The 22,105-nt window shown below is 39.6% G+C and overlaps 1 protein-coding gene and 1 long non-coding RNA gene across 4 annotated transcripts in view; one reads left to right on the top strand and one right to left on the bottom strand.

The window, feature by feature from the left end:
- Window positions 1-22,105, top strand: part of LOC115795488 (contactin-associated protein-like 4) — a 128,728-nt gene that overhangs the window by 83,376 nt on the left and 23,247 nt on the right. For all 3 annotated transcript variants that reach the window (XM_030751435.1, XM_030751434.1, XM_030751436.1), the window contains exons 11-16: window positions 8,606-8,712; window positions 11,008-11,127; window positions 14,886-15,086; window positions 16,578-16,740; window positions 18,550-18,677; window positions 19,702-19,872. In XM_030751435.1, coding sequence (XP_030607295.1) covers window positions 8,606-8,712; window positions 11,008-11,127; window positions 14,886-15,086; window positions 16,578-16,740; window positions 18,550-18,677; window positions 19,702-19,872 — 890 coding nt within the window. The remainder of the gene's footprint in view (window positions 1-8,605; window positions 8,713-11,007; window positions 11,128-14,885; window positions 15,087-16,577; window positions 16,741-18,549; window positions 18,678-19,701; window positions 19,873-22,105) is intronic.
- Window positions 10,926-13,566, bottom strand: LOC115795489 (uncharacterized). The gene is made up of 3 exons (XR_004021265.1): window positions 13,271-13,566; window positions 12,300-12,468; window positions 10,926-11,023 (listed from the first exon to the last, which is right to left on the bottom strand). It is a non-coding gene; the product is annotated as an uncharacterized LOC115795489 (long non-coding RNA).

Raw genomic sequence — 22,105 nt, 5'->3', positions numbered from 1 at the left:
TACAAGTTAAGTTACAAGTCAAGTTACATGAACTACATGTCATTTACATGGTCTCTGGGAGACTGGAAGATGTGAAAAGGGGCTCCCACTAATACGGGGTGCAAGCAAATGGCCACAGAGTTGAAATTATCAAGCAGCAGACAACAGTTAATTTGCCTGTTAATGTTACAAGTCAACCAGTTTCACCAACTAGCCATGATGTCTTTTTGTGGGTATACGCCTAGTTTAGTTGGCAAACAGCTACAACTTAATGTGGTAATTGCATACTGATTCGGCAGTATGAATGGGAGCAATAACAACAGATAACTTCCATTCAGTTTGAAACAGGTTCAAATCAGCCGCCTGTAATTAAAACTGATGACAGCACTGAGAATGAGCTAACACTAAGGAAGAACAATGAGCTAAAAGATGCCATAAATTTCTGCAGAGCTGAGGTGAACTACAGAGATAATTCACTGCAGCTTTGTCAAGATGAACAACTCCTTTTCCACGCAAGTAGTCACGTGATCAATTGTTAGTATCAGAATATTTATTACCTCTTATGGGGCTAATGCAACTTTAAGTTAAACTGAAAAGAAGTGAAGTGAGAGCTATTTTACACCGCGTGATAAATATGTTCTGTGTAATAAATGATACAATTAAGTACAAGTATGTGTTTTATGTCATCAGTGACAGCTCAGATTCAGAGTTTGGGCCTCAGGAGAGGAGAGACAGACGAGGGAGAGAAGGCGGGAGAGCAGAACCAGTCATTTACTGTTTTGTTGGCATGCCAAATAGCAGTACAATTAATGAGACAATTACAACAATTATAAAAGCCTCTAGGGCACAGGAACAAACACACACAGAGTAGCACAAACACTCATCCTGCAAATACAGTGAACTAAATGTAAAGCATACCCACAAATATTGAACTAACCACCTACCCTTGCCAGATAAGGAGCATCTGCTTGGGTGATTTTAATTAAATGTTTTGCTGTTTCTGTGTTATTGTTATTATTATTATTCAGTAGAATACAGTTCCTCTACAGATCTGACTGCTCGGTGGAACAAAACTATAAACAAAATCTGTTTTCCAATAAAGACAGGAACAAAAATAATTGACCATATGTTTCCCCACTGTAATCCTGCTGATTGAATTTCGGGCTCATGGGAGACATTGTACTATAAAGTCAGGTGGAAAATGGACTCTGCGACACGGCTTTAATGTGGGGGTCATACTTCAGAGCAGGTTATTACTGTATATGTGCTATTGTATGTGTGTTTTAATGTCAGCAGAGCACAGCTTTGCCAGTAACAAAGCAGTTTGCTGTAGTTAATAACACTATTTGAGGAAGCTGTGGGGAAGTGCTTTATTAACAGAAAACCCACAAAGAGCTCAACACAAATTTTTTTAACACCAAAGCTGCCTGCTTATTTTAACACATAAGAAAAGGGGGAATCTCTGCTTCTTCAGGGTCTTTCATTTATATCAACATTACTATGATTTTTTTCTTCTTTATCATTTTATCATATAACACTGAAAACACCTACTGAACATATCGTAGATCCCCCTCAAGCCACCAAAACAACTCTGAATCACAGGAGCTTGGACAGTGAGGGTGTTGTATGATATGTGATACTGGGACTTTGAGCCTCAGATCCTTTGGTTGTGGGTGGCGTCTCGGTGGATTGGGCTTGTTCCAGTACATCCAGTGACTGTTAGAATGGTTTGGTGCCTAAGGAGTTTGGAAGCTGAACTACTGCCTTGGGCTCTTTTTTTGTGCTTTTTGAGGCATTCCTAAACAGTGTGTAAGGTGCATTGTACTTTTAGTATAGGCATTGCCATGGGGATATGGGTTTGATCTGCAAGTGTTTAGGTAGGTTACATGTATTAATCTAACATGCACATCAGTGCCAGGACCCAAGGAGCTCCAGCATTGTAATGAAATGATCAATATCCACTTCACCTGTAAGTGGTTTTAATATATAATATTTAATATTGTGGGCAAAACTGTGTATCATACTGCAGTACTGCAGTACACGTCTTTGTATTTATCCACCATTTTTTCCTGCTTATCCGTGGCATGAGGACAGCAGACTAAGCAGAGAAGCCCAGGCCTCCCGCTCCCCAGCCACCTTCTCTTCTGGCTGAGAACAGCACCTTCAGACCTGGTTACTAATTCTCATTCCTGCTGCTTCACACTCGGCTGCGACCCACTTCAGTGTGAGCTGGAGGCCACCACCTGATGAAGCCAACAGAAGCATATCATTCGCAAAAAGCAGAGACGAGATCCTAAGACCACCAATGTGAAAACCGGGTCTGCCTGGAAATCAGTGCATCCATCTCCCTTATTCTGTTCAGTCTTCTACAGTAGATAGATAGATAAATAGATAGATGGATAGATAGATACTGTATTGATCCTGCAAGGGAAACTGATGTTACAACAGCAAGAAAATAGTCCAGTCTACAATAAATAAACAAAGAGTAGAGTGCAAAATTATACATATACGACATTGATAAAAACAAAATAAAATATAAATATGTAGGTAGAGAAGATTAATAGTGAGACTGACATTGTGCATTAATAATTTGCACTAATAAATAATATATACTGATGTGTACACTTAGCAGTATATTCTACCCTTTTCCCATAATCATTTCCATTGTGTACTTGGACTGGGTGAAAAATAAACCCCTGTCTTTAGTAGAGAGCATTTTGCTGAAGGCTGGCAAAATGTGCTTTGGACCAGACTGAAAACAAGAATGGAGAAAGGCTGAGTATGCTGCAACACACTTTAAATAGATCAACAGGTTTTTATTGACTGCCAATAAAAGTGTGGTTCACAGTCTGAGGGAAGATGGGAATAGGGATTTCTGTGAAGTTTTGGTTTTGTTGCTCACAAGGTGGTGAGGTGGTGGGATCACGGACCCTGAATTACTGAGTAAAGAGCCAATCTCTGAATGCCTTAGGGCTGAGCATGAATGGAGAGGATGGGAGTGCGTTTTAGATTAGGTTGTTTGCAGTCTGTAGACAACTCAGCTGGTCATGTATCTGCGATTATCTGTGTGTGACTGTGCATTTCTCCAGTAGAAACGATTTGCCAGAGGCTGTTATGTCATGATATATGTGTAGGGCAGGCATGTGTTTAGAGTGAGCATGTGTGCTTTGGGTGGTAGTGGATAGTTTGTGTCTGTATTCGTTTTCTGCACTTTGAAGAACGTCGAGTGGTGCTTTGGGTATTTCAGTAAGGAAGGGTAGAAGTTAAATCATGCTTTCTTTCTTCCTCTACTTTTCCCATTTCATTTGAGTCCTCATCTCTGTCACAGTCTTCATAATCAACCCCACATCTGCAAAAACAAACTTAATTAACAGAAACCTCCAAGAGAATGCACCGCAAGGTCATGACAGGTGGGGCACAAACGACCTGGGAGAAAAGTCATGTGGAACAAATGTTGAACATCAGATTAATTCTCACGGTGGAACAAAGAAACGCTAGCAGGTATGTTAGCACAGCGACTACCGTCTAAGACATACTGCCCCATCATAACTGGACAAAGATGCTTGAGAGCTAAAAATGCAGCTAATGGCTGTAAGTGATTAAGGTGCAGCTTGCACTGCGCTGGAGTCCAGAGCCTTCTCACGATAGGCCATCGCACAGATCGCCCCACCCCCCTTAGAGAAGCATCTGTGGACACCGCCTTGCGAAACAACACCCTCCCGATCCAAGAGCCCCAGTGTAGCAGCCTGGGCTCCGTCTAAGGGCAGAGAGATAACATGCAAGATGCATTTATCAGAAGGCTCTACTGGAGGTGATGTGACACACACGTGGTGAGAGAGAGAGTCCAGCACTGAAACGCTTTCATCCTTAACAGTCCACGTAGCACTATGACATATACGCAGCAACTCTGTGCTCCGACAAACATGTGCAGCTGGAAAGCGAGCGTATTGCCAGCCCGAGGAAAGAGATCTGCTGACGACCAAGTTCTTTTGAAAATTCACAGAGAAACCCAGTTCCTGAAAGTGTGGCAGAACCCACGACAGCAGCGTCACTGCCTGCTCTCTGTAGCCCACTATGAGAGCCCAGTCATCTAAAATGTGGGCTAAAATGTGGACACCCCTCTCTTGGAGGGGAGCTAGCACTGCCTCGGCACATTTTTGAAGGTGTGAAGAGAGACAGAGAGCCCGAATAGCTGAACAGGTGTTCATATGCTACGCCCTCGAATGCAAACCTCAGAAACTGCCTGTGGTCTGAGTGTACAGCCACATGACAGTAAGCAACTGTTAGATGGTCTGTGTAGATTCTCAGTCATCCAGGTCAGAGGTGGAGAGTCCCAAGTATTTAAACCCAAGTGAGGGTTGCCCCCTTTGGGTTGACCTCACTGTTAAGCCAAGGTGTGAAAGAAGGCACGGGTCATTACCACCAGGGGTTGCAGATGAAACCACTGCGAGACCTTGTCCCACCTGATCATGTCACCTATTGAGGTCATCTGAAGTAAGGCGAGTAGGGGTTGAGGCACCTGGGAAGGGATTTCAAGACTGCATTGTAGGTGGCTGACAGCTGGTGTTGTAAACCACCACCTCTGTGATGGTTATTCACATTGAACATTGAATGGCTTCTTTACTCCTCTTTCAAACCATCTGTCTTACCGGTCCAAATGCAAACATTGGCTTCCTCAAAAGGGTGTCCCTTATCCTTTAGGTGCAGAAGTACAGCTGAGTTTTGTCCTGTCAAGGTGGCTCTTGTGCCGTGTGTTTGTGGAGTGGCTGTTTGGTTTCTCCAATGTAGCGGTCCAAGCGCTCCTCACTGCACAGCATACACTATGTTGCTTAGCTTGTGTTTGGGAGTTTCGTCCTTGGGATGAACCAGTTTTTGTCTTAGAGTGTGGCTGAATCTGAAGCACACTGGGATGTTATGCTTAAGCTTGCCAGCACTCTTGCATGTTTCCAGCTTGCCTTTGGCTAGCCCATCAACATGCTCCATGTGGTCTGCCCATCTAATTGCAGGGACATTGACCAGATACTCCTTGCCTTTGAACCTGGGCAAAACCAGCATTTTCTCTACAAACTTCACCCATCTTTCCAGGGTCAAATGCCAGAGCGGGTGACAAAACGCACATGCAGTGTTCTCCTAGCATGGACATTCCCCAGCATGCCTCATGCTGGTCCTTGTTGTGCAAAAAGAAACCACACCCCTGAGGACAGGAGCGAACAGATGATTTCTACTTTGCTTGTTTCAGTTTGGTACTCATACCAAAACACAAAGCAAAAACGCTGCACATGAAAACTCAAAATTTGTGTTCCACGGGCAACCCACACACCAACTGAGCAGTGCAGGCTAACACCAACAAGGACAGTTAAGCTGACTTCAACCCAGCAGACGAGAGAGCTAACTAGCAGTAGCTAGCTAGGTTGAGTTGGCAGAGGTGTTTGTAGCATGGTGACGAGAATAAGACCTGAAGGATGACTGTGATGACAGGTGTATATGTGCAGGTGTCTTCAGTCAGAACACATGAGGGCATGATATCCCATACTATACAGTATATGCTGTACCGAGTCAAATGACTGAAGGGGAATCACTGCTTACACAGCAATATCCATCTGGCTCCATAGTGTAGTGGTTTACACATTTGCCTAATAAGCAAAAGTTTGATCCTGGAAGGAGATATAAATTTATTTGGGGCTGTGTCAGCAAGGGCATCTGGCATAAAAATGTGTCAAATCAAACATATGGTGCTACCTGTTGTGAATAAGAAAGGAGCTTTATTTATACAGGAACACCCAGACAACATGTGGAAAAGAAAATCCTAAAATTAAGTTATAAGCACAACTGTACAGAGCACACTTATTCATCTCCTTTTATAGTGTTTGAGGAAGTGTGGTTTTCCAGTCAGTTCTGCTGAATGATTCAAGCATGGAAGTAAAAATATGCTGTTATTTAGACTGAACAAGATAAGCAACTTGCAAAGAAGATCAAAACAGGATCAAGAAACACATTGTAGGCTAAATCTAAAATTTACCAAATAACCCAGTACATAGCAAGTCAGTTAAAGTACCCAAAGAGCAAAAGATGAAAATGTGACTGAAATGTGACATACAGACAGGAAACCTGTTTCCTCAACAAATAAAACACTTTCAAAGCAACCTGCATCAGTCACATGAAAAATCTTCCTCTTGTTTCATCATTTCTCTCATTGCGTCTGTTTTCTTCTTGCCTGTTGGGTTTAACAACTACACTTGATGTCTTTATCATCCAAGTAACAGTGGAGCTGAGCTTTTATCAGAAAAACTACAACTGAAAGAATATCTGTCCTACAGAGTGAAATGAAGCCCTCAACTTTTTCTTTTTTTTTTCCTAATTATAATACATTTTGTCTGGTGTAAATCAACAAAATAGATTTTACCACTGAAACCTTGTTTTACAGTTTTTTTTCTACTGTACATTAGTACTTGGTCACGTACAACAGACCTGACCAAAAGCTTTATTGAGGCCTGGATGTTTGTCATCCTTATAAAAGCTAAACACCTACAATTTTGAGTCAGTTTTTTTGTTGTTTTTTTTTCCCAACAAAATTGTCGATTTGTTATTTTGAGCCAACTTGCTTGCAGTGTGGGGTACAGCAGTCTAAGTAGAGATGCAGGGACTTCCCTCCACTGTTTCCCACATATAGACTTTACTTGGGCAGGTAGATTGACTGACACCCAAGTATATATATTTTTAACCTTACTCTTATTTGAAAGTTCAGTTGGTACTAACCAGGTTGCTCTGGCCCTTGTTATCTAGTGTTTCTCTATGAACATATAGGTCAGGTTGCTGTTGTGGTGGTTCTTCATGTCATTCAGCTTCCTCAAATGGATTGGATGGATTTCTTAAACTCCATTGTCTTGAACTTCAGCTGGCAGCAGTAGTTCTTGCTCTGCTCTGCAGATTTGCTGCAAGCTGCAGGGCTCCTCTAACCAGAAGCTGCCTCAGGTGGTGCTGAGCTCACAGATGCTGCAGAGCTACAAGAACTACCACTGCCAGCTGCTGTTCAAGCTGGTGGAGTTGAATACAGTTGGTAATACTACATTATGAATTGTTGCAAAGTGTATTTGTTTTTTTAATTAGTATTTGTGTAAAAAAAAAAAAAAGGAAAAAAAAGCATGCATGTATGTGCGTACACACACTCACACATTCACCTTCTGTGCAATGAAACTTTCTTCTCCCCAGCTACCACCTGCAACTCTTCTCAAGCTGTGACCCCTGACCTCTGTGATCTTTTTTGTGGCTATAGGTAAAGGAAGGAATGTGTATAAACCAACTGTGCCTTAAAGGCTAGCTCTTGCTTTACCACAACAGACCAGTACAGCATCTGCATCACTGCTGTCACTGTACTCTTCTCACAGATGTTTAGCAACCACAAAAAATCTGTCTAAAAATTGTGCAGCCTAAAAAAAGGATGCCGATTGAGTTAAAGGATTTTTGTTGGTGTGGCTCAAGAGGTAAAGCTTGTTTTCTTCTAGTTGGAAGGTCAGAGATTCGACTCCTGGCTTATCAATCCCGCATGCACAGTGTCCTCAAGCAAAACACTGAACCTCAAGTTGCCCTGATGCATACAAGTGTGTGTGTGTGTGTGTGTGTGAGTGAGAGAGAGATAAATTGCTGTGTAAACTTGTGAATGTGGCTTGTAAAGTACTTTCAGTGTTAATAGAAAATCTTGATACAAATGTCAGTCCATTTAAAATGTATTCTCTCATATGGAAAGTAAGATTAAACTCAGGCTGCATGCTTTCACTCAAAAGGAAAGCTTGAGAAAGCCGTGAGGAAAGAAATGAAATGTTTCACTAAACAGGCTTTCAGTTGAATTATTTTGTGATGTTACAAAAGATGTTGTTCAACAGATTTTTCCCCACTTCATCAGCCTCCCACAACAAGTTACCCAAATGGAAAATATAACCTCCTCCAAATATTAGAAGTGAAACATTTTCAGCATTTTTTCCCCTGACCGTCCTACACACAGTTGACCATGAAGTGAGTAACGTGCTCAAGTAAGCATTTGAAACGCTTTCTATCCATTTAACAAAAGAGCTTTATATAACAGACTCATTGTGAAAATAATTTCAAGTGTACATGATTTTTGAGAGGATAGGGAGAGTTTGAAAGCATTTTTGCCAAATATAATTATCTAGTGTCATCTACACCATTAAGTAATTATAAAAGGTCAAAGATTTGATCACAACAGTTTTTCCTGTCAAAGTGTGCGTAGACGGAGTCTGCTCGCTCATTGTAGGTGACTCAGCTAAAATATAAAAGATGCTTTAGCAGCCGTTTCAAACAAAACAAAGTTCGCTTCTCTCGACAACAACGCACAAACGGTGATTTTTTTGGCATCAGCTGCTTTTGTCTTCCTTGAAAGGTTTTTAGCAGGAAAAATTGGTTCCTTGTGTTCAAGCTGCCAAACAAACAAATGAATGTTTTCAAATCTGCTGTCACAGTACGTTTATATAACAATATACAGTTATATGTGCATTTTCCTATTTTTTTTTTTTTTTGTGGCAGGACAAATAAAGACCTTCAAGTTTCCTCCACACACACATCCATCAGGATGCCGTTTGATAATCTTCTTGACTCTCTCTGTCTGTTTCAGGTGCTCTCCCAGTCCCTGTGAACATGGTGGGCGCTGCAGTCAGTCTTGGACTGTCTTTCATTGCAACTGTTCTGACAGCGGCTACGGGGGAGCGACCTGCCACAGCTGTAAGTAACCTTTAAGCGGGAATAACTTTTCAGATCCATGTGGCAGAATAACCTAAGTTTATAAATCTCTGTTACAGTATACATTTTATAAGACTCAAAACTGTAACTTGGGTGAATACATATCTTACGAAAGTCTAACTTGTAGGCTGCAGAGATATTTTTCATCAGAGCGCCCCACCCCCCCAAAAAAAACCAAACAAACAAAAAAACACTCCAGTTCTCCATCCATGTACAGATGTACAAGGACCCCTGCTGGGTCCTACCTCAGCAACAGATTGCTAATCTGTCACAGGGCTACCACAGAGAGATGCACACATTCATACCTACAGCCAACTTAAAATCGCCAGTTAAACTATTAAGCATGTTTTGTATACTCTGGGAAGAAGCTGGAATACCGTCAGGAACTCACAGGGACAAGGAAAAAACTGAAAATGCCACACAAACAGTCCCCAGCCAGTGGGTTTCAACACAGGAGGTTTTGCGTTACTAACACCAAACCACAGTGCCATCCCCTTCTCCCCTGCTGGGAAACATATGTAACTCCCCTGTTTTCTTAGTGTTTAGTTAATCTATGACTAACTGTAAGAAACCAACAAATGTATTAAAACTAGGCACTGTCTGAGGATTTGGTCATAATGCAAGAGTTTCTATACGGTAGTGATTCTTTTAGTTTTTAATCGACCGTAAACTTCCCACAGGATGCAAAATTTTCAGCTTCTAAAATGTGAATCTTTGTTTTCAAAACAAAAGTTATTATTCAAAAATAAATGTTACTCATCAAAGGTGAGTGTGTGCGTCTTTGAGGTTGTACAAATGTGATTAATGCTTTTATTCATCATAGAAACAGCCACTTTTTATGTGTTCCTAATCCAGTACTATTTACATCTCCTTTGAGTAGTTTCCTTTATTAACATGTTGCGTTACCTCTGCCTCATCATGTAACACCATTTGTTGGCATCTTGTTCAGGGATGAAACAAACTCCAAACTTTCAGCCTGAGGGGACAGCGAAGGACATCTTTAAATGTTTTGGGCTCTTGATTGTGCAAAATATAGTAGTTTAATGCCAAAATGAATTGATTGATTGACTGTTTGAAATAAAACATGTACACATAAAGTAACAACAAAATACATAATAAACAGAAGACAGTTTGAAAAAAATCAAGTTGCCACAAATATCTCTATAACCCACACAGTTTACATCCTTGAAAACAAATAGGGTGAACCTCACACTTATTTAATCCATCTATCCTCCTCCACTTATCCTCTTAATGCTTTATGGTGAAAGAATAATTCACAATAAAATAACAGATAGCTGCTGCTTTGGTGTGGTATAATTAGTCTCCCTTATCCTCAAAACAAAAAGCAGTTTTTCATATTAATGAAAAGACAGAGATAGTTTTGACAGAAATACTTTTTTAATTAAATTCAACTGGGAAAAAAAAATTTTAAGAGAAGAAAAGAACAGTTAATTCAGATAATTAATTGCCTTGTACATAATGTAACTGGATGACTTACAACTGAAAAGTTTGCAGACAGTTAATTTTTCATCCCTTTTCATTGTTTTATTACATTATTATTTATTAACAGACAGATCCGCCTTAATAATGTGTTGTGCTGCTTTCATCTACATAATGGTCTCAGCCCGCTCCCCATCATTCACACGAGGGTTTTTAAAGCAGCATTAAGAGCTTTTCTTTGGACTAACTAAGAGACGATTTTGATTTAAGAGCTTCCTGGTGTGCCTGTCCAGGACACTTTTTGATGGTGAGTGATGGGAAAGATGGTGATGACTGCGCTGTCAGATACTGAATAAATACATATATTTATGTATATACGGTGATTTCATTGGAGAAAGTTGCTATTTCTGTGCTGCTTATCTCAAGTCAGATCCTCGAGACTTGAAAAGAGGAGATTTTCTGTGTAAACCTTTTTCTAACCCCGGTGAATAAAAGGCCTTTTTCTGGGTTGAGTAAAAGAGATAAACATGTGAAACTTTTATATCTGAGTATCACTTTAAGGGCTTGAGCACATAAAGAAGGGAACAAAGCAGAAGTTTATTTATTGACAGTATTCCCGCCTGTCATTACTATTGTCTCCAGTCAGATTAACCTTTAATTCATGAGAACTACCCAAATGGAACCTCAGATTATTTTCTCCACTCTCATCATAAGACACCAATTCAGTGGTGATACATACGTATGACGCAGCACCCATACTCGTCCATAGCTTTGATCTTGCTGTCCTTACAGCTCCTGTGGGCCATCGTGTTGTTGATCTCATTATTTTCCTCCCAGCTGTGTACAGACAGTCCTGTGAGGCGTACAAACACAGTGGCAACACATCGGGACATTTTTATATCGATGTGGACGGCAGCGGACCGATCAAACCGCAGCTGGTCTACTGCAACATGACAGGTGACACGCACACGCTCACTTGTACCCCCTGTTAATACCACTATCAGTCAACATTTGCTTGTATTAACATTTCCATAATTGCACATCTCATCAAATTTTGATGCGCCTTATAAGCCCACTTTCCCTTTTTTTTAAGGCTCTCTCTGTTCTGGCACTTTATATTATTTCTGCCATGATACTATAGAGCTTGTTGTTCTGTTCATTATTATATTAATTTTTCAGTCAGTCTCTATCAGTGCTCTGCATGTGTAAATATTTTGGTTTCCTTCTGTGTTTGCTCTATTCTATCCTTTTTTTTTTCTTTAAATACAGAAACACATTTAGTGAAAAAGAATGTGGAAACTGAACATTACAAACATATATGACTATTTAACAACTAAGCCAAAATTTTCATACATTCATCTACACTATCATTTGACAAATCAGCCACTCGTGTTGTCTAATCATGCATCCTTGTGTGTTTATAATCAGTGGGGCTGGGATTCCTCCTAATAGAGACTGCAGCTTTTTGTGTGGTGTATCTATAGAGAACCTAGCAAAGTTCTCCAGCCCTTAGTTGGATTTTCTGGATAAGTTGGTGTTGTATTGTTGTGTTGGTTTATGTATGAAGATTTTTGATCAGTAACGGTACATTTTTTTAAATGTTTGTCCTCTCTGAACCTTTTGACACTATTACATCTCTTACACAAGGACCTGGATGGCATTTTCTTTCTTTAACAAGTTATTTATTTATTGACCACTTATCTTACAATTTAACACACTGAAAAAGAAACAGCTGTCATGGCCTGTGGGTTATTATTCATTATTATTCAGTCGTCTATCTGACTGTTGTTCTATTTTAGTTTTTGTTTGGTCAGGTAGTGTAGTTCTCCTAGTCTTTATAGACTTTTTATTATAAATATTTGATTCTTTGGGTTTTAGGTTATTTATATACTTGCAGTTTGTCATTAAGTCTTTGTCTCTGTTATGTAATTCCCCATTTAGCTACTTCATGTTTTATTTTGTAAGCCCTCTGTCTCTGGTGCCTCATCATTAGTTTAATTTCCTTTGTTAATCAGTTTCAGCTGTGCCCTGTTAACTTGGTGTTTCCACTGTCCCCGATTACCTGGGTCCTGTACTACAAACAAGTTCAGCATACTCAGGGTATCTTACTGTTATCTTGATTCACTTACCCTAACGTTGGCGATCAGGATAAGCAGTCACGCGAAGCTACTAAGTTAACCCAGGCGTTCATATGAAAGGGGTGGGGTTGGCAGCAATGGGTCACATGACTTTTCTTCCAGAAAAAAATGATCCCTATGCCAGCTACACCAGAGGTGTCCTCAAATGGTGATCAAAAATCTACAAAGAACATTAAAATATAACAGTAAAACGCAAGGACAACAGATGCTGCTGAAAATCATGAATCTGGTGATTTAGTGCACAGAGCAGAAACAAACATTTTAATTCCAAATTTTATTACTGAGTGTGCTGATTGAACAGGTATTCTTGTCTGTGTTTCCAGCAGTGTAAGAAAGACTCAGCGGCAGATTAGAATCAAGTATAACGACATCTTATACGTGTAGCGCTCCCCGTAAATAGAAATATTAATAGGGGTAGGGCTTTTGGGTTCTTATGCTATATTCACTATGTTTTAACCCTGATTAAGTCAGTGTCAATTTAAGCCTTGGATTTGGGTTACACAGTACCAATAAAACATTTCGAAACACACTTTTTAAAACTCACCTTTAAGGGTTTCTGTCTCTCCAAGAGTTTTAATCAAAAAACCTGTAAACACACTTTTCAGATGAAATGGTTTCTATTTATCTATAAGCTATAAACAAACTCACGGCACTCAAGTTTTAAGAAACAATATGAACAGATTTACTTAAAACTATTAGTTTTGATCAAAAGATAGAAAAAACAAATACAATTACATTAAACGGTCTTCAACATTTAACTGACTCGAACCCCTTTGTATAAAGTCACAACCAATATCATATGTGGGCCCACATACACACACACACACACCTAAAGCCGGCAAACTCAAAATTACTTAAAACCAAATAAAACGTTGCAGGCCTGGTTCGTGGCTAGTGTACGTGGAGGCCCAAAACACAATGGCCGTTTCACTCGTTAATGAGCCAAAATAAATGGGTGGTACCTTAGTATTTTGGTTGCTAGTCTGTAATCCAACAGTCAGGTAATTGCTCTGAAGCAGATCCTTCTCACCTCACCGGCACAGCAGAGTCCACCGTCTCCTCGCTCACCTCGCTTCCAGAACAGGTACAGATGAGGCTCTGTCAATCCTCGAGCAGGGTATTTACTCCGTTCCCGGGCTGAAAACAGTCTTTCCCCTCTCGCACAGTTCAACTGGGTTAGTCCAACTATACGCAAACAGTCTGTACACTTGTAGTGTGCTGACTCAATGCTATCAAGCTCGTTAGCTTAGCCGTAGCACACGCGCTAACGCTCGGGCTAACATTAGCATACGGGCCACAGTCATACACAGTCTTTGACAGAAGAATTGGCCATCCCTCTCGTCCTCGCAACAGGAAGAACTTGTGCTCTAACGACAGATTGTCGAGCAGACAGTCCCACAAGAAACACAAGAATCCCCGCTTCTGTGTACTTAGCCTTAAAACTCGCTTCCGTCCTGTTCCGACACACTCGTTCTTAGCTCCTCTCCTTCTCTCTCCCTCTCTTACTCTTGACACTCCCTCTGCCCTCTCTTACTCACGCATTAACCCCATAAATGCTGGTTCAAACAGTTCTTTGTCACACTTCACATTTTTAAAAGATAACCAAACAAACAAATTACAGTATTAAATGTATTTAAACCTTTCATTACATAAATAACAGTTTTTAACTGAAACATTTAATATTAACTGGATTTGAACAATCGCTTTTAAACCAAACCAAACACATTTTCTAACCGGGTTACATACGTTTCCTAAATCACCAAATTAATACATGCACATTAAGGTACGGGTTAACAAACTGCACATATAAATCGTATTCTCCTAGCAGAAAATCTACAGTATATTGTGCTTAAAACATGATGCAAATAAAAGAATCAGTGAAATTGTGTCACTTCCTGCTGATTTTAAAATGACTCTCTGAACATAACGTGCTCCCAACAGTTTTAGCTTTTATTCTCTCAGCTGCAGATTTGATGCTGTTTAACGGTTTCACAGTAAAGATTAAATATAAGAGCAGAATTCAAACATAGGCTCAGTCTACGCACAATCTTGATATGAGGTCTGCAGGTGCAGTGTAGGTGTCCTGCTCCGGAGCAGGTTAGGTTCACAGCATGAGTTACCGCAGCGATTTACCTGAGTAAAACGTGAACCACCGTCGTAGTAACCCAGGGTTAACCCTGACGTTACCTGGATAAGCCTGCTTCGTAGTACAGGCCCCTGCTGTGTCTGTTTAAAACTTCATCTTGCATCTCTTCATTGTCGAGCCATCCTGCGTCACTGTTGCGCTGCTTTGTGTGTGCACTCACTCACTCACCAATTACCTTCATGGCCTCGGCTTGTTTTCTGTTGAAGAAGTTGGTCTCAGAATTCTGCATTTGTGTCGGCATCTTACATGTTATGACAGCAGTAAGATAGATGGTGTACAGAAGGTTTTGTTTGTTTGTTTTATAATGAAAATAAATAACAAAAAAAACCCTGCAACACTGATTTGGAACAAGGACGTATCTGTTTACTCTCTCCTTTCACCGTGTGGTGTAATTTGCATCCTCATGTGTTTGTATATCTGTCTGTCTGCAGAAGAGAAGACATGGATGGTGATCCAGCACAACAACACAGAGCTGACCAGACTCCGACCATCTCCAGGTGTAAACCAATATTCAGTCCACTTTGACTACTCATCTGAGGAGGAGCAGCTGTTTGCCGCCATTAGCCAATCGGAGCACTGCAAACAGGAACTGTCGTACCACTGCAAAAAGTCTCGTCTCCTCAACACCCCAGGTGAGAACTTTATTTAAAAATTTAAAAAAAAAAAGAAGAAAAGTATGTATGCAACTGCTCAGCTGACACAAAGCAGACAGTTAAAAAAGTTTTTAAAAAAATGTGGTCATCTGCTGACTTTGCCTTTTAGGTTTGTAACCACCAGGAAGAAAAAAACGATTTACTCACGATAAATGACAGTAAAGCAAATAATCATCTTTAGGATCGTAAAATATTCAAGCCATGACTCTCTGAATCAAATTTTATGAGAGTTATAAGAGGCATATATCATTTTGTACAAAAACAAAGCTCTCGAGAAAGCAATCAAACACCCCGCGGCTCCACACGTCTTCCTCGCTCCACTAGAGAAAACAAAATGATTGCTATGCTCGTTGCTGCAAACTTAATCAGCATCAGGATTTTCTTCCTGTTTACCAGTGAGCCAGACTAATGGATCGTGTTTACATGTCTCCTTCTTTTAGATTTGAGAATTAAGTCCAATTACTTTGTCTGTGTTTTTCTTTTCAGTGTTTTTTTTCACGGTCTTGCAACTCTTTAATTGACCCAAACACAGTCAGTTAGATTCAGCTAAACTACAATGAACAATCTTTATATCCAACAGGAAACTATTCATGTTTGTCAGCCAGCATTTATATTTAATCCTTTTGGTAGGCAAGCGGCATACAGAGGAAAAGTGCAGCAGAGCATTGGGTGCTTAATATGAGCTCGTTGGGCACTCATTATGCATTTATAATCCTCTGCCCATCTTCTGTCTGAGGGCCCGGGAAGGCATGTAGCTGGAAAACAAGACAAAGACTTGCACAAATAAAATGGGTGGAGGGATTGTTATGTCACTAACAATAAAAAGGTCACACTCCACATCAACATCACAAGAAAAGAGTAGTGCATAATGTGGTCACAACAATGATCAAGATTGTCCAGGTGGGCTTTATGGGCACAGTGTAAGTCTTAATGCACTTTGTTTGTATTAAACCTTCATTAAAAAAAAAAAAAATAGAAAACACATGATTTTGGGTGCAGTCTTTTATTTTTCTTGGTAGGTTTAAATCTCTGAATGCTTAATTTTAAATTTTTGAATAGTTTTCCCTGTGGTCTGTAGTTCTAATCCATCCAGTATGTTTTGCCAAATATTGTAGAGTTTTGGAGATACCAGCTCTTCTCTTAAGTATAAATGGAACTGGCTCAAAGTACAGACTTGAAGAACTCAACAGCATAACAGTCAGACTGTAATTTAGTTCTAAAAACACCCACAGAGGTAAATGTGTGCAGCTTCAGTTTTTCACAGCACAATATCTTCTCAAAGAGCACTCAGTAATTTTTTTTTAAGCCTACCACTCTTTGTCTTGTTTCCAAATATTTGAATTTGTAATATCAAAAAGAGGAGAAACGCAGAGTTCAGAACAGAAACTTAAAATAAAATTCAATATTTAAGAAGCTGAACTCGACCAAACAAAAGTTTTTAACGTTGGTTTTTGCTTGTCTGTGTTTCAGAGGGCTCTCCACTCAGCTGGTGGGTCGGTGGTCCCGGTGGAGGTCGAGTCCAGACTTATTGGGGCGGAGCTCAGCCGGGCAGCCAGCAGTGTGCCTGCGGCCTGCAGGGTGACTGTGTGGATCTACAACACTACTGCAACTGTGATGCTGACCGTATGGAGTGGTACTGATCTTAATGAATATTTTTCATAGTTTTCTTGCCATATTGTCCTTTCTTCCTTGTCAAATGTTGACACGTGTCTATAAATATAAGGACGTACTCTGAGCAGTCAGTCATATTTTTAGTGAATGGAAGCAAGTGAAAAAAGTATGTTGCTGTACATTTTTACTTAAATATTTAATGACAGGAAAAGATATTGATTATAATATTATAATATTACATATATTTATGTGACAAAAATTAAATCTTTGGAGTTTATAATGCTGAAAATGATGAGACACAGATTTATGCTGATTTTGTTGTTGTTGTCATTTATAAAAAAAGAAAAATAGATGTTCAGCCATGTTTAATGGAATGCTCTTAATGTCTCCAACATTGAATGCACAAAAAAAAAGGAAGTCTCATTGTGGGTAAAAAAAAAGAAGTTCAAGGGGGTACAAAGAAAACTTGGGAAGCTAACAGTGACCCCAAAGGCAAATTTAGAAGCCGGAGGTAGATGACTTCACAATCCAGCAAAGACTGTGGAAAAATACAATACACAGCAGACAGAGAAGGGCGATAACATACTGTACAGGTGAAATCAGACACTAACAAAGGTGGGAAAACACAGAAGACCACATGAAGAAATCTTCAAAACAAAGCAGGAAGTAAACTGAAAGAGGAACAAAGACAAATCAGGGAACAAAAACCTATAACATAAGACACATAGGTCACCATTTTCCCCTTAGTGTCCTTCTACACTCTGTCAAATAATAGTTCATATCAGTCATGTACTTTATTTTGAAGCAGTAAAGCAGTCCAGTATGTTTAGATCTGTCATATACAATAAAAGTTGTACATTTATTGCAAATGACAATAAATGTTATTTATAAAAATGACATTGAGGGGGAGCAGTTTCATTCAAAATTATTTTGTCATAGATAATCATAGATTAGGAAACTGATTTTATTTTTTTATTTTTTTTAAAAAAGGAAACTGATTTTAAGAAGTAGCACCTCGATCTTTGCCAAAAAGATTGGCAAATCTGATTGGCTGAAGTTAAAAAGCGGCCAGTTATTACAGCAAATACACACACTGTACATCTCTCTGAGTTTATTCAGAATGTGAAACATGATTGACTTGCAACTTTGGCAGTTTAACAAACACCACATCAAGTGGGATAAATTGAGCAGAGGAAGAAACAAAAACAGCTTTGACCTTTCCTCGTGTTGTAAGCAATCTCGCCATGCTTCACTTCTTTCCATCATTTCCCAGTCCAAACTGCTTGTGCAAATCTAACTCTATTTTTTACAGGCCAGAGCTGTTACTGCCGCTCCTCAATATTTCATCAGATTCACAAAGTGCTGTCTTTGCGTTTCACTTTGAGTCCCGGATGCATTTTTACACTCAACTTTCCTGAGGATGAAGGATAACCAGCAGATTATCCAAAGTGCAGGAAGCAGAGTGTGAGCGTAAATGGACTAGGGATTTCTTATTTCGAGACTAGTTGTTAGCATAACTGCCAACGATAAAGTTTTGACTGGCAGGAGGGCTATAATTTGGTTTTGAAATAAATAGGTCCCCAAGAGATTGCACCTACACTCTGCAATGTTTGCATCAGACTGTCATATCATGTAATCTTACTGCAAGAGAGATATGACATTAAAACACACAAAGCAATAAATCTGTAAATAAATACCCAGTGAGGATAGTTTACAGTTTGTTGTCGTATATTTGTCTTCATCTTTTCTCTTCTATCATATATTAATCTTCTCCTCATTTTCCTACTTTCTTTTGCCCCATGTTTTGTTCCCTTTTTCTTTTTTCCTCCAGGACCGAAGACTCAGGCTTGCTCACCCATAAGGAGAGCCTCCCTGTCAGATCTCTGGTGTTGGGTGACATACAGAGGCCGGGCTCAGAGGCTGCCTACAGAGTAGGACCGCTGCAGTGTCACGGCGACAGTAAGACCCCCATGGGTTTCAGTTACCCATTGTCATTATGCCTTTCCTTATTTTCTTTAATATATACAGTGCTTAACATAAACCGCCTGTCATAAAAACAAGGAAACACAAATATTTTAGAAATCTGTCAAAATAAATTACATGGTTAATTGTTAGGCAAATAAACTGAAATCACATTTTTAGACCCAGATTTGGGCCAGTACACTGATATCCCTGAGAAGTGAGAAAATATTCAACAAACCAAGTAAATAACTGTAATTTGGCATTTTAATCAAACAGTACATTTGAAAATTCATGGATCAGAATATTTTAGCATTAAAAATCTCATTTTGATGAAAGAGCTTGCCCATAAAAAAAATTAAAAGGAAAACAATTTTGGTAATTAGCAGTTTAGGGCTGCTGTGGCGTAAATCTTGCATTGGGTGGTGGTCTAATAAATTTAAGCACTGTATACCGTTATTTGGTGGATGTTTATATTAAACATGGCCAAAGCTTCAAATGATGAAGTTGCCATATGAGGGGCAGCCAGTCAGAACAAAGCTGACTTTAAACTGAGGGGCTCCGCCCACACTGCATAATAAAAAGGTTATTTTTAACAGTGAATCATGCAAAGCTACTCTAATAGAGAACAAGGATAAATATACGCATGTATATGAACTTGAAAAAAATCTGTGCACTTTTGTGGTTTATTTCTCTTCTTTTTTTTTTTAGAAACAAACTCAATGAGCCAAACTGTGACTGAAAAGCTTTCTAATTACTGTTGCCTCACATTTGTTTAAATTTTACATGATGGAAAACTGTTACTTTAACTCCAGAACATTTAAAGTGAACCTCATTCTTTCTTTCCTCCTTTCAAATCGTTCTCTAATTGTCTTAAATTAAACGTTCCAGCTCAAATGTGAGAATCAATTAGCTTATTTAGTTTAACAGGCTGGCTCATTTGTTTTTTGACGTGACTTCATTTTAAAGATGCTGAAGGTGACTTTTGGGATGGTGTGTGGGTTTTGTTTATTTTTTTCTTCAGGGAACTTTTGGAATGCTGCATTTTTTGACAAGGAGACATCGTACCTCCACTTTCCTACTTTCCACGGAGAGCTGAGCGCAGACATCTCCTTCCTGTTTAAAACCATGGCCTCCTCCGGTGTGTTTCTGGAAAACCTCGGCATCAAAGACTTCATCCGGATCGAACTGAGCTGTGAGTAAGAGCTGGAGGATAAACACGGGCTCCAAATCAAACACAGATCAAAGGAATGCGGCCGTCTCTTTCAGCGTATGACAGCAAGAGTATTTGTTTAACTAACGATGTATTTCTGTGCCATGTATGGTAGTGTGCGGCTCTTCAAATCTTTTATTTCTATTTATGGATCTTACCAAATGCTCATATCCTTGCAACTTTTTCTTGTATTAGAAGTGAAGTGTTTGAACTTGTTCTGGGGGTCCTACAGTAGAGGGTGGAAACAGTGAACTCTTCATTTTTGTTCAGTGTTTTCATAGACAGCCTGATTTCTTTCTGTTCTGCTTTTGTGTTTCCAGTATTTCATTAAACTTTAGGCTGCATTGTTTATTTTCTAATAAATTTTCTTCCCCCACAGGCAGCAGTTGAATGCATTTCACAGTCATACACCTACACTGATGATATATGCCGACCCACAGCACGACATTCGCCACACAACATAAATGTGAATAAGACTAAACCCATAAAAGGGAACTCATAATTACTGCTGCAATTTTTTTTTTTTTTTTTGCACCCTTGCTTTTAATTTTACAGTTGTTTTATGAACTCTCAGGGGCATTTTCACCCTCACCCTCCATTAATTCTTGTCTCTTATGTAAAGCACACATTAAGGGTCACCACTGTTGGCCATTTAGATTATGGCAGTAATAACCAGTACAGTGTGATTTACTTTATGGATGCCATGGAATTGTTCCTTAGTGTTGGATGTATGCTTACTGCCTACCACAGATTGTGCACTTTGGAATAGCCATATTACCCAGCGAGGTGGTGTTGTCCATATATGGTTATGGCAGTCAGTGCAGGAAGCATACAGCAATGGTGTGATCAGCTGTTAGTCATCTAAGGCTGCCTTTTGAAGCTTTTTAACCTCATGTTTAGACTTTGTTGTCTTCATGTGTTGCATTTTGGAGGAAGCTGTATAAGAAATAGAATTTAAGAGACACACACAGAGAAATCTCATACAGGGAAGCTAACCAGCAGCGTCTCTCCTCGGGGAAATCACTGTCAGTGTGGTTGCTCCAGCTCTGAATACTGTTGCTCGGTCTCCAGCTGCCACGGATCACCCTGTTACACTGTAGTTGGGGCCAGAGAACAATTTCTAAATGAGGTTACTGCAGGATGCTGCGACACTGCTTCATCTTGCTGTTGTGCTTCCATTGTGATACATCCTCACCTTCCACCAGTAAAGCATGAAGGATGGTAGCTTGCTTTGCCTGCGTTTTCCTAAGTCATTCTCTTTTTGTTAGAGAGAACAAAGAGAACAGAGCAGACTAGTTGCAGAATCTGATCCAAGATGGCGCCGCGAATGGATGCCCTGGTACTTCGGTGCGCTCTGTTTTGTTTGTTTTTATCTCTGTATATTTGCAATTTGTATACTTGTATATTGTCTTATAGTTTTTATACTTATTTGTTTTTTTTTCTGTAAGCACGAAGTACCGCAGCAATTTCCTAATGCTGTGAACCTGTTCACCCATATGGCAATAAAAACCTTCTGATTCTGATTCTGATTCTAAATTCCGGCATTGAGCACTGAGAAGCTGCCGGTGGTGCTGAAGCAGGGCTGCAGCAGCATGGCTTTGGTGCTGGCCCTGAGTCATGATGCTGGATCTCTGAGGAAAACTCTGCTAAGGCCAGAAGAGGGAAAAAAAAATACTCAGATCCTCATTAAAACCAACGAATTTGCTTTGTAAAAACAACCATTACTAGTACAGGTCATGCATTTAAAATGTGACCACTTTTTGACTTGAAGGTTTGTGCTTGGTTTCATTTTACTTTACATTTAATTTTTTTTATAAACAATACCTGTTTGCATACTATAAGTGCTGTAGTGGAAATGTCCCTTTTATATGTAAGTTTATAATTCATAGAAGAAGGAATGTGATGAATCTGATTAACTTCATGATATTCATGCAGCATGAAGAGAAAAACATGTGGGTGGTAATCTGAAAAAGTATGTACCACAACTGAACAGTAAGTTGTGGTATATACCCAGTATTTCACCACCACCCCCACCCCCCCGCGTGACCCTGAATAGAATAAGCAGAAGGAAATGGATGCATGGATGGATGAAAGTGTCTGAAGTGTCATTTCCCATAGTACCTGTGTCATTTGGCTTCATGCTTAGGCTCATTAGCCCTATTTCAATATAAGTATTACCAGAAGATTTCATGTCATTTAGTGATTACACCTCCAT

This window comes from Archocentrus centrarchus, chromosome 17 (assembly GCF_007364275.1).
Source record: "Archocentrus centrarchus isolate MPI-CPG fArcCen1 chromosome 17, fArcCen1, whole genome shotgun sequence".
NCBI classification, from domain to species: domain Eukaryota; kingdom Metazoa; phylum Chordata; class Actinopteri; order Cichliformes; family Cichlidae; genus Archocentrus; species Archocentrus centrarchus.
This window is presented reverse-complemented; position numbering and strand designations above follow the sequence as displayed.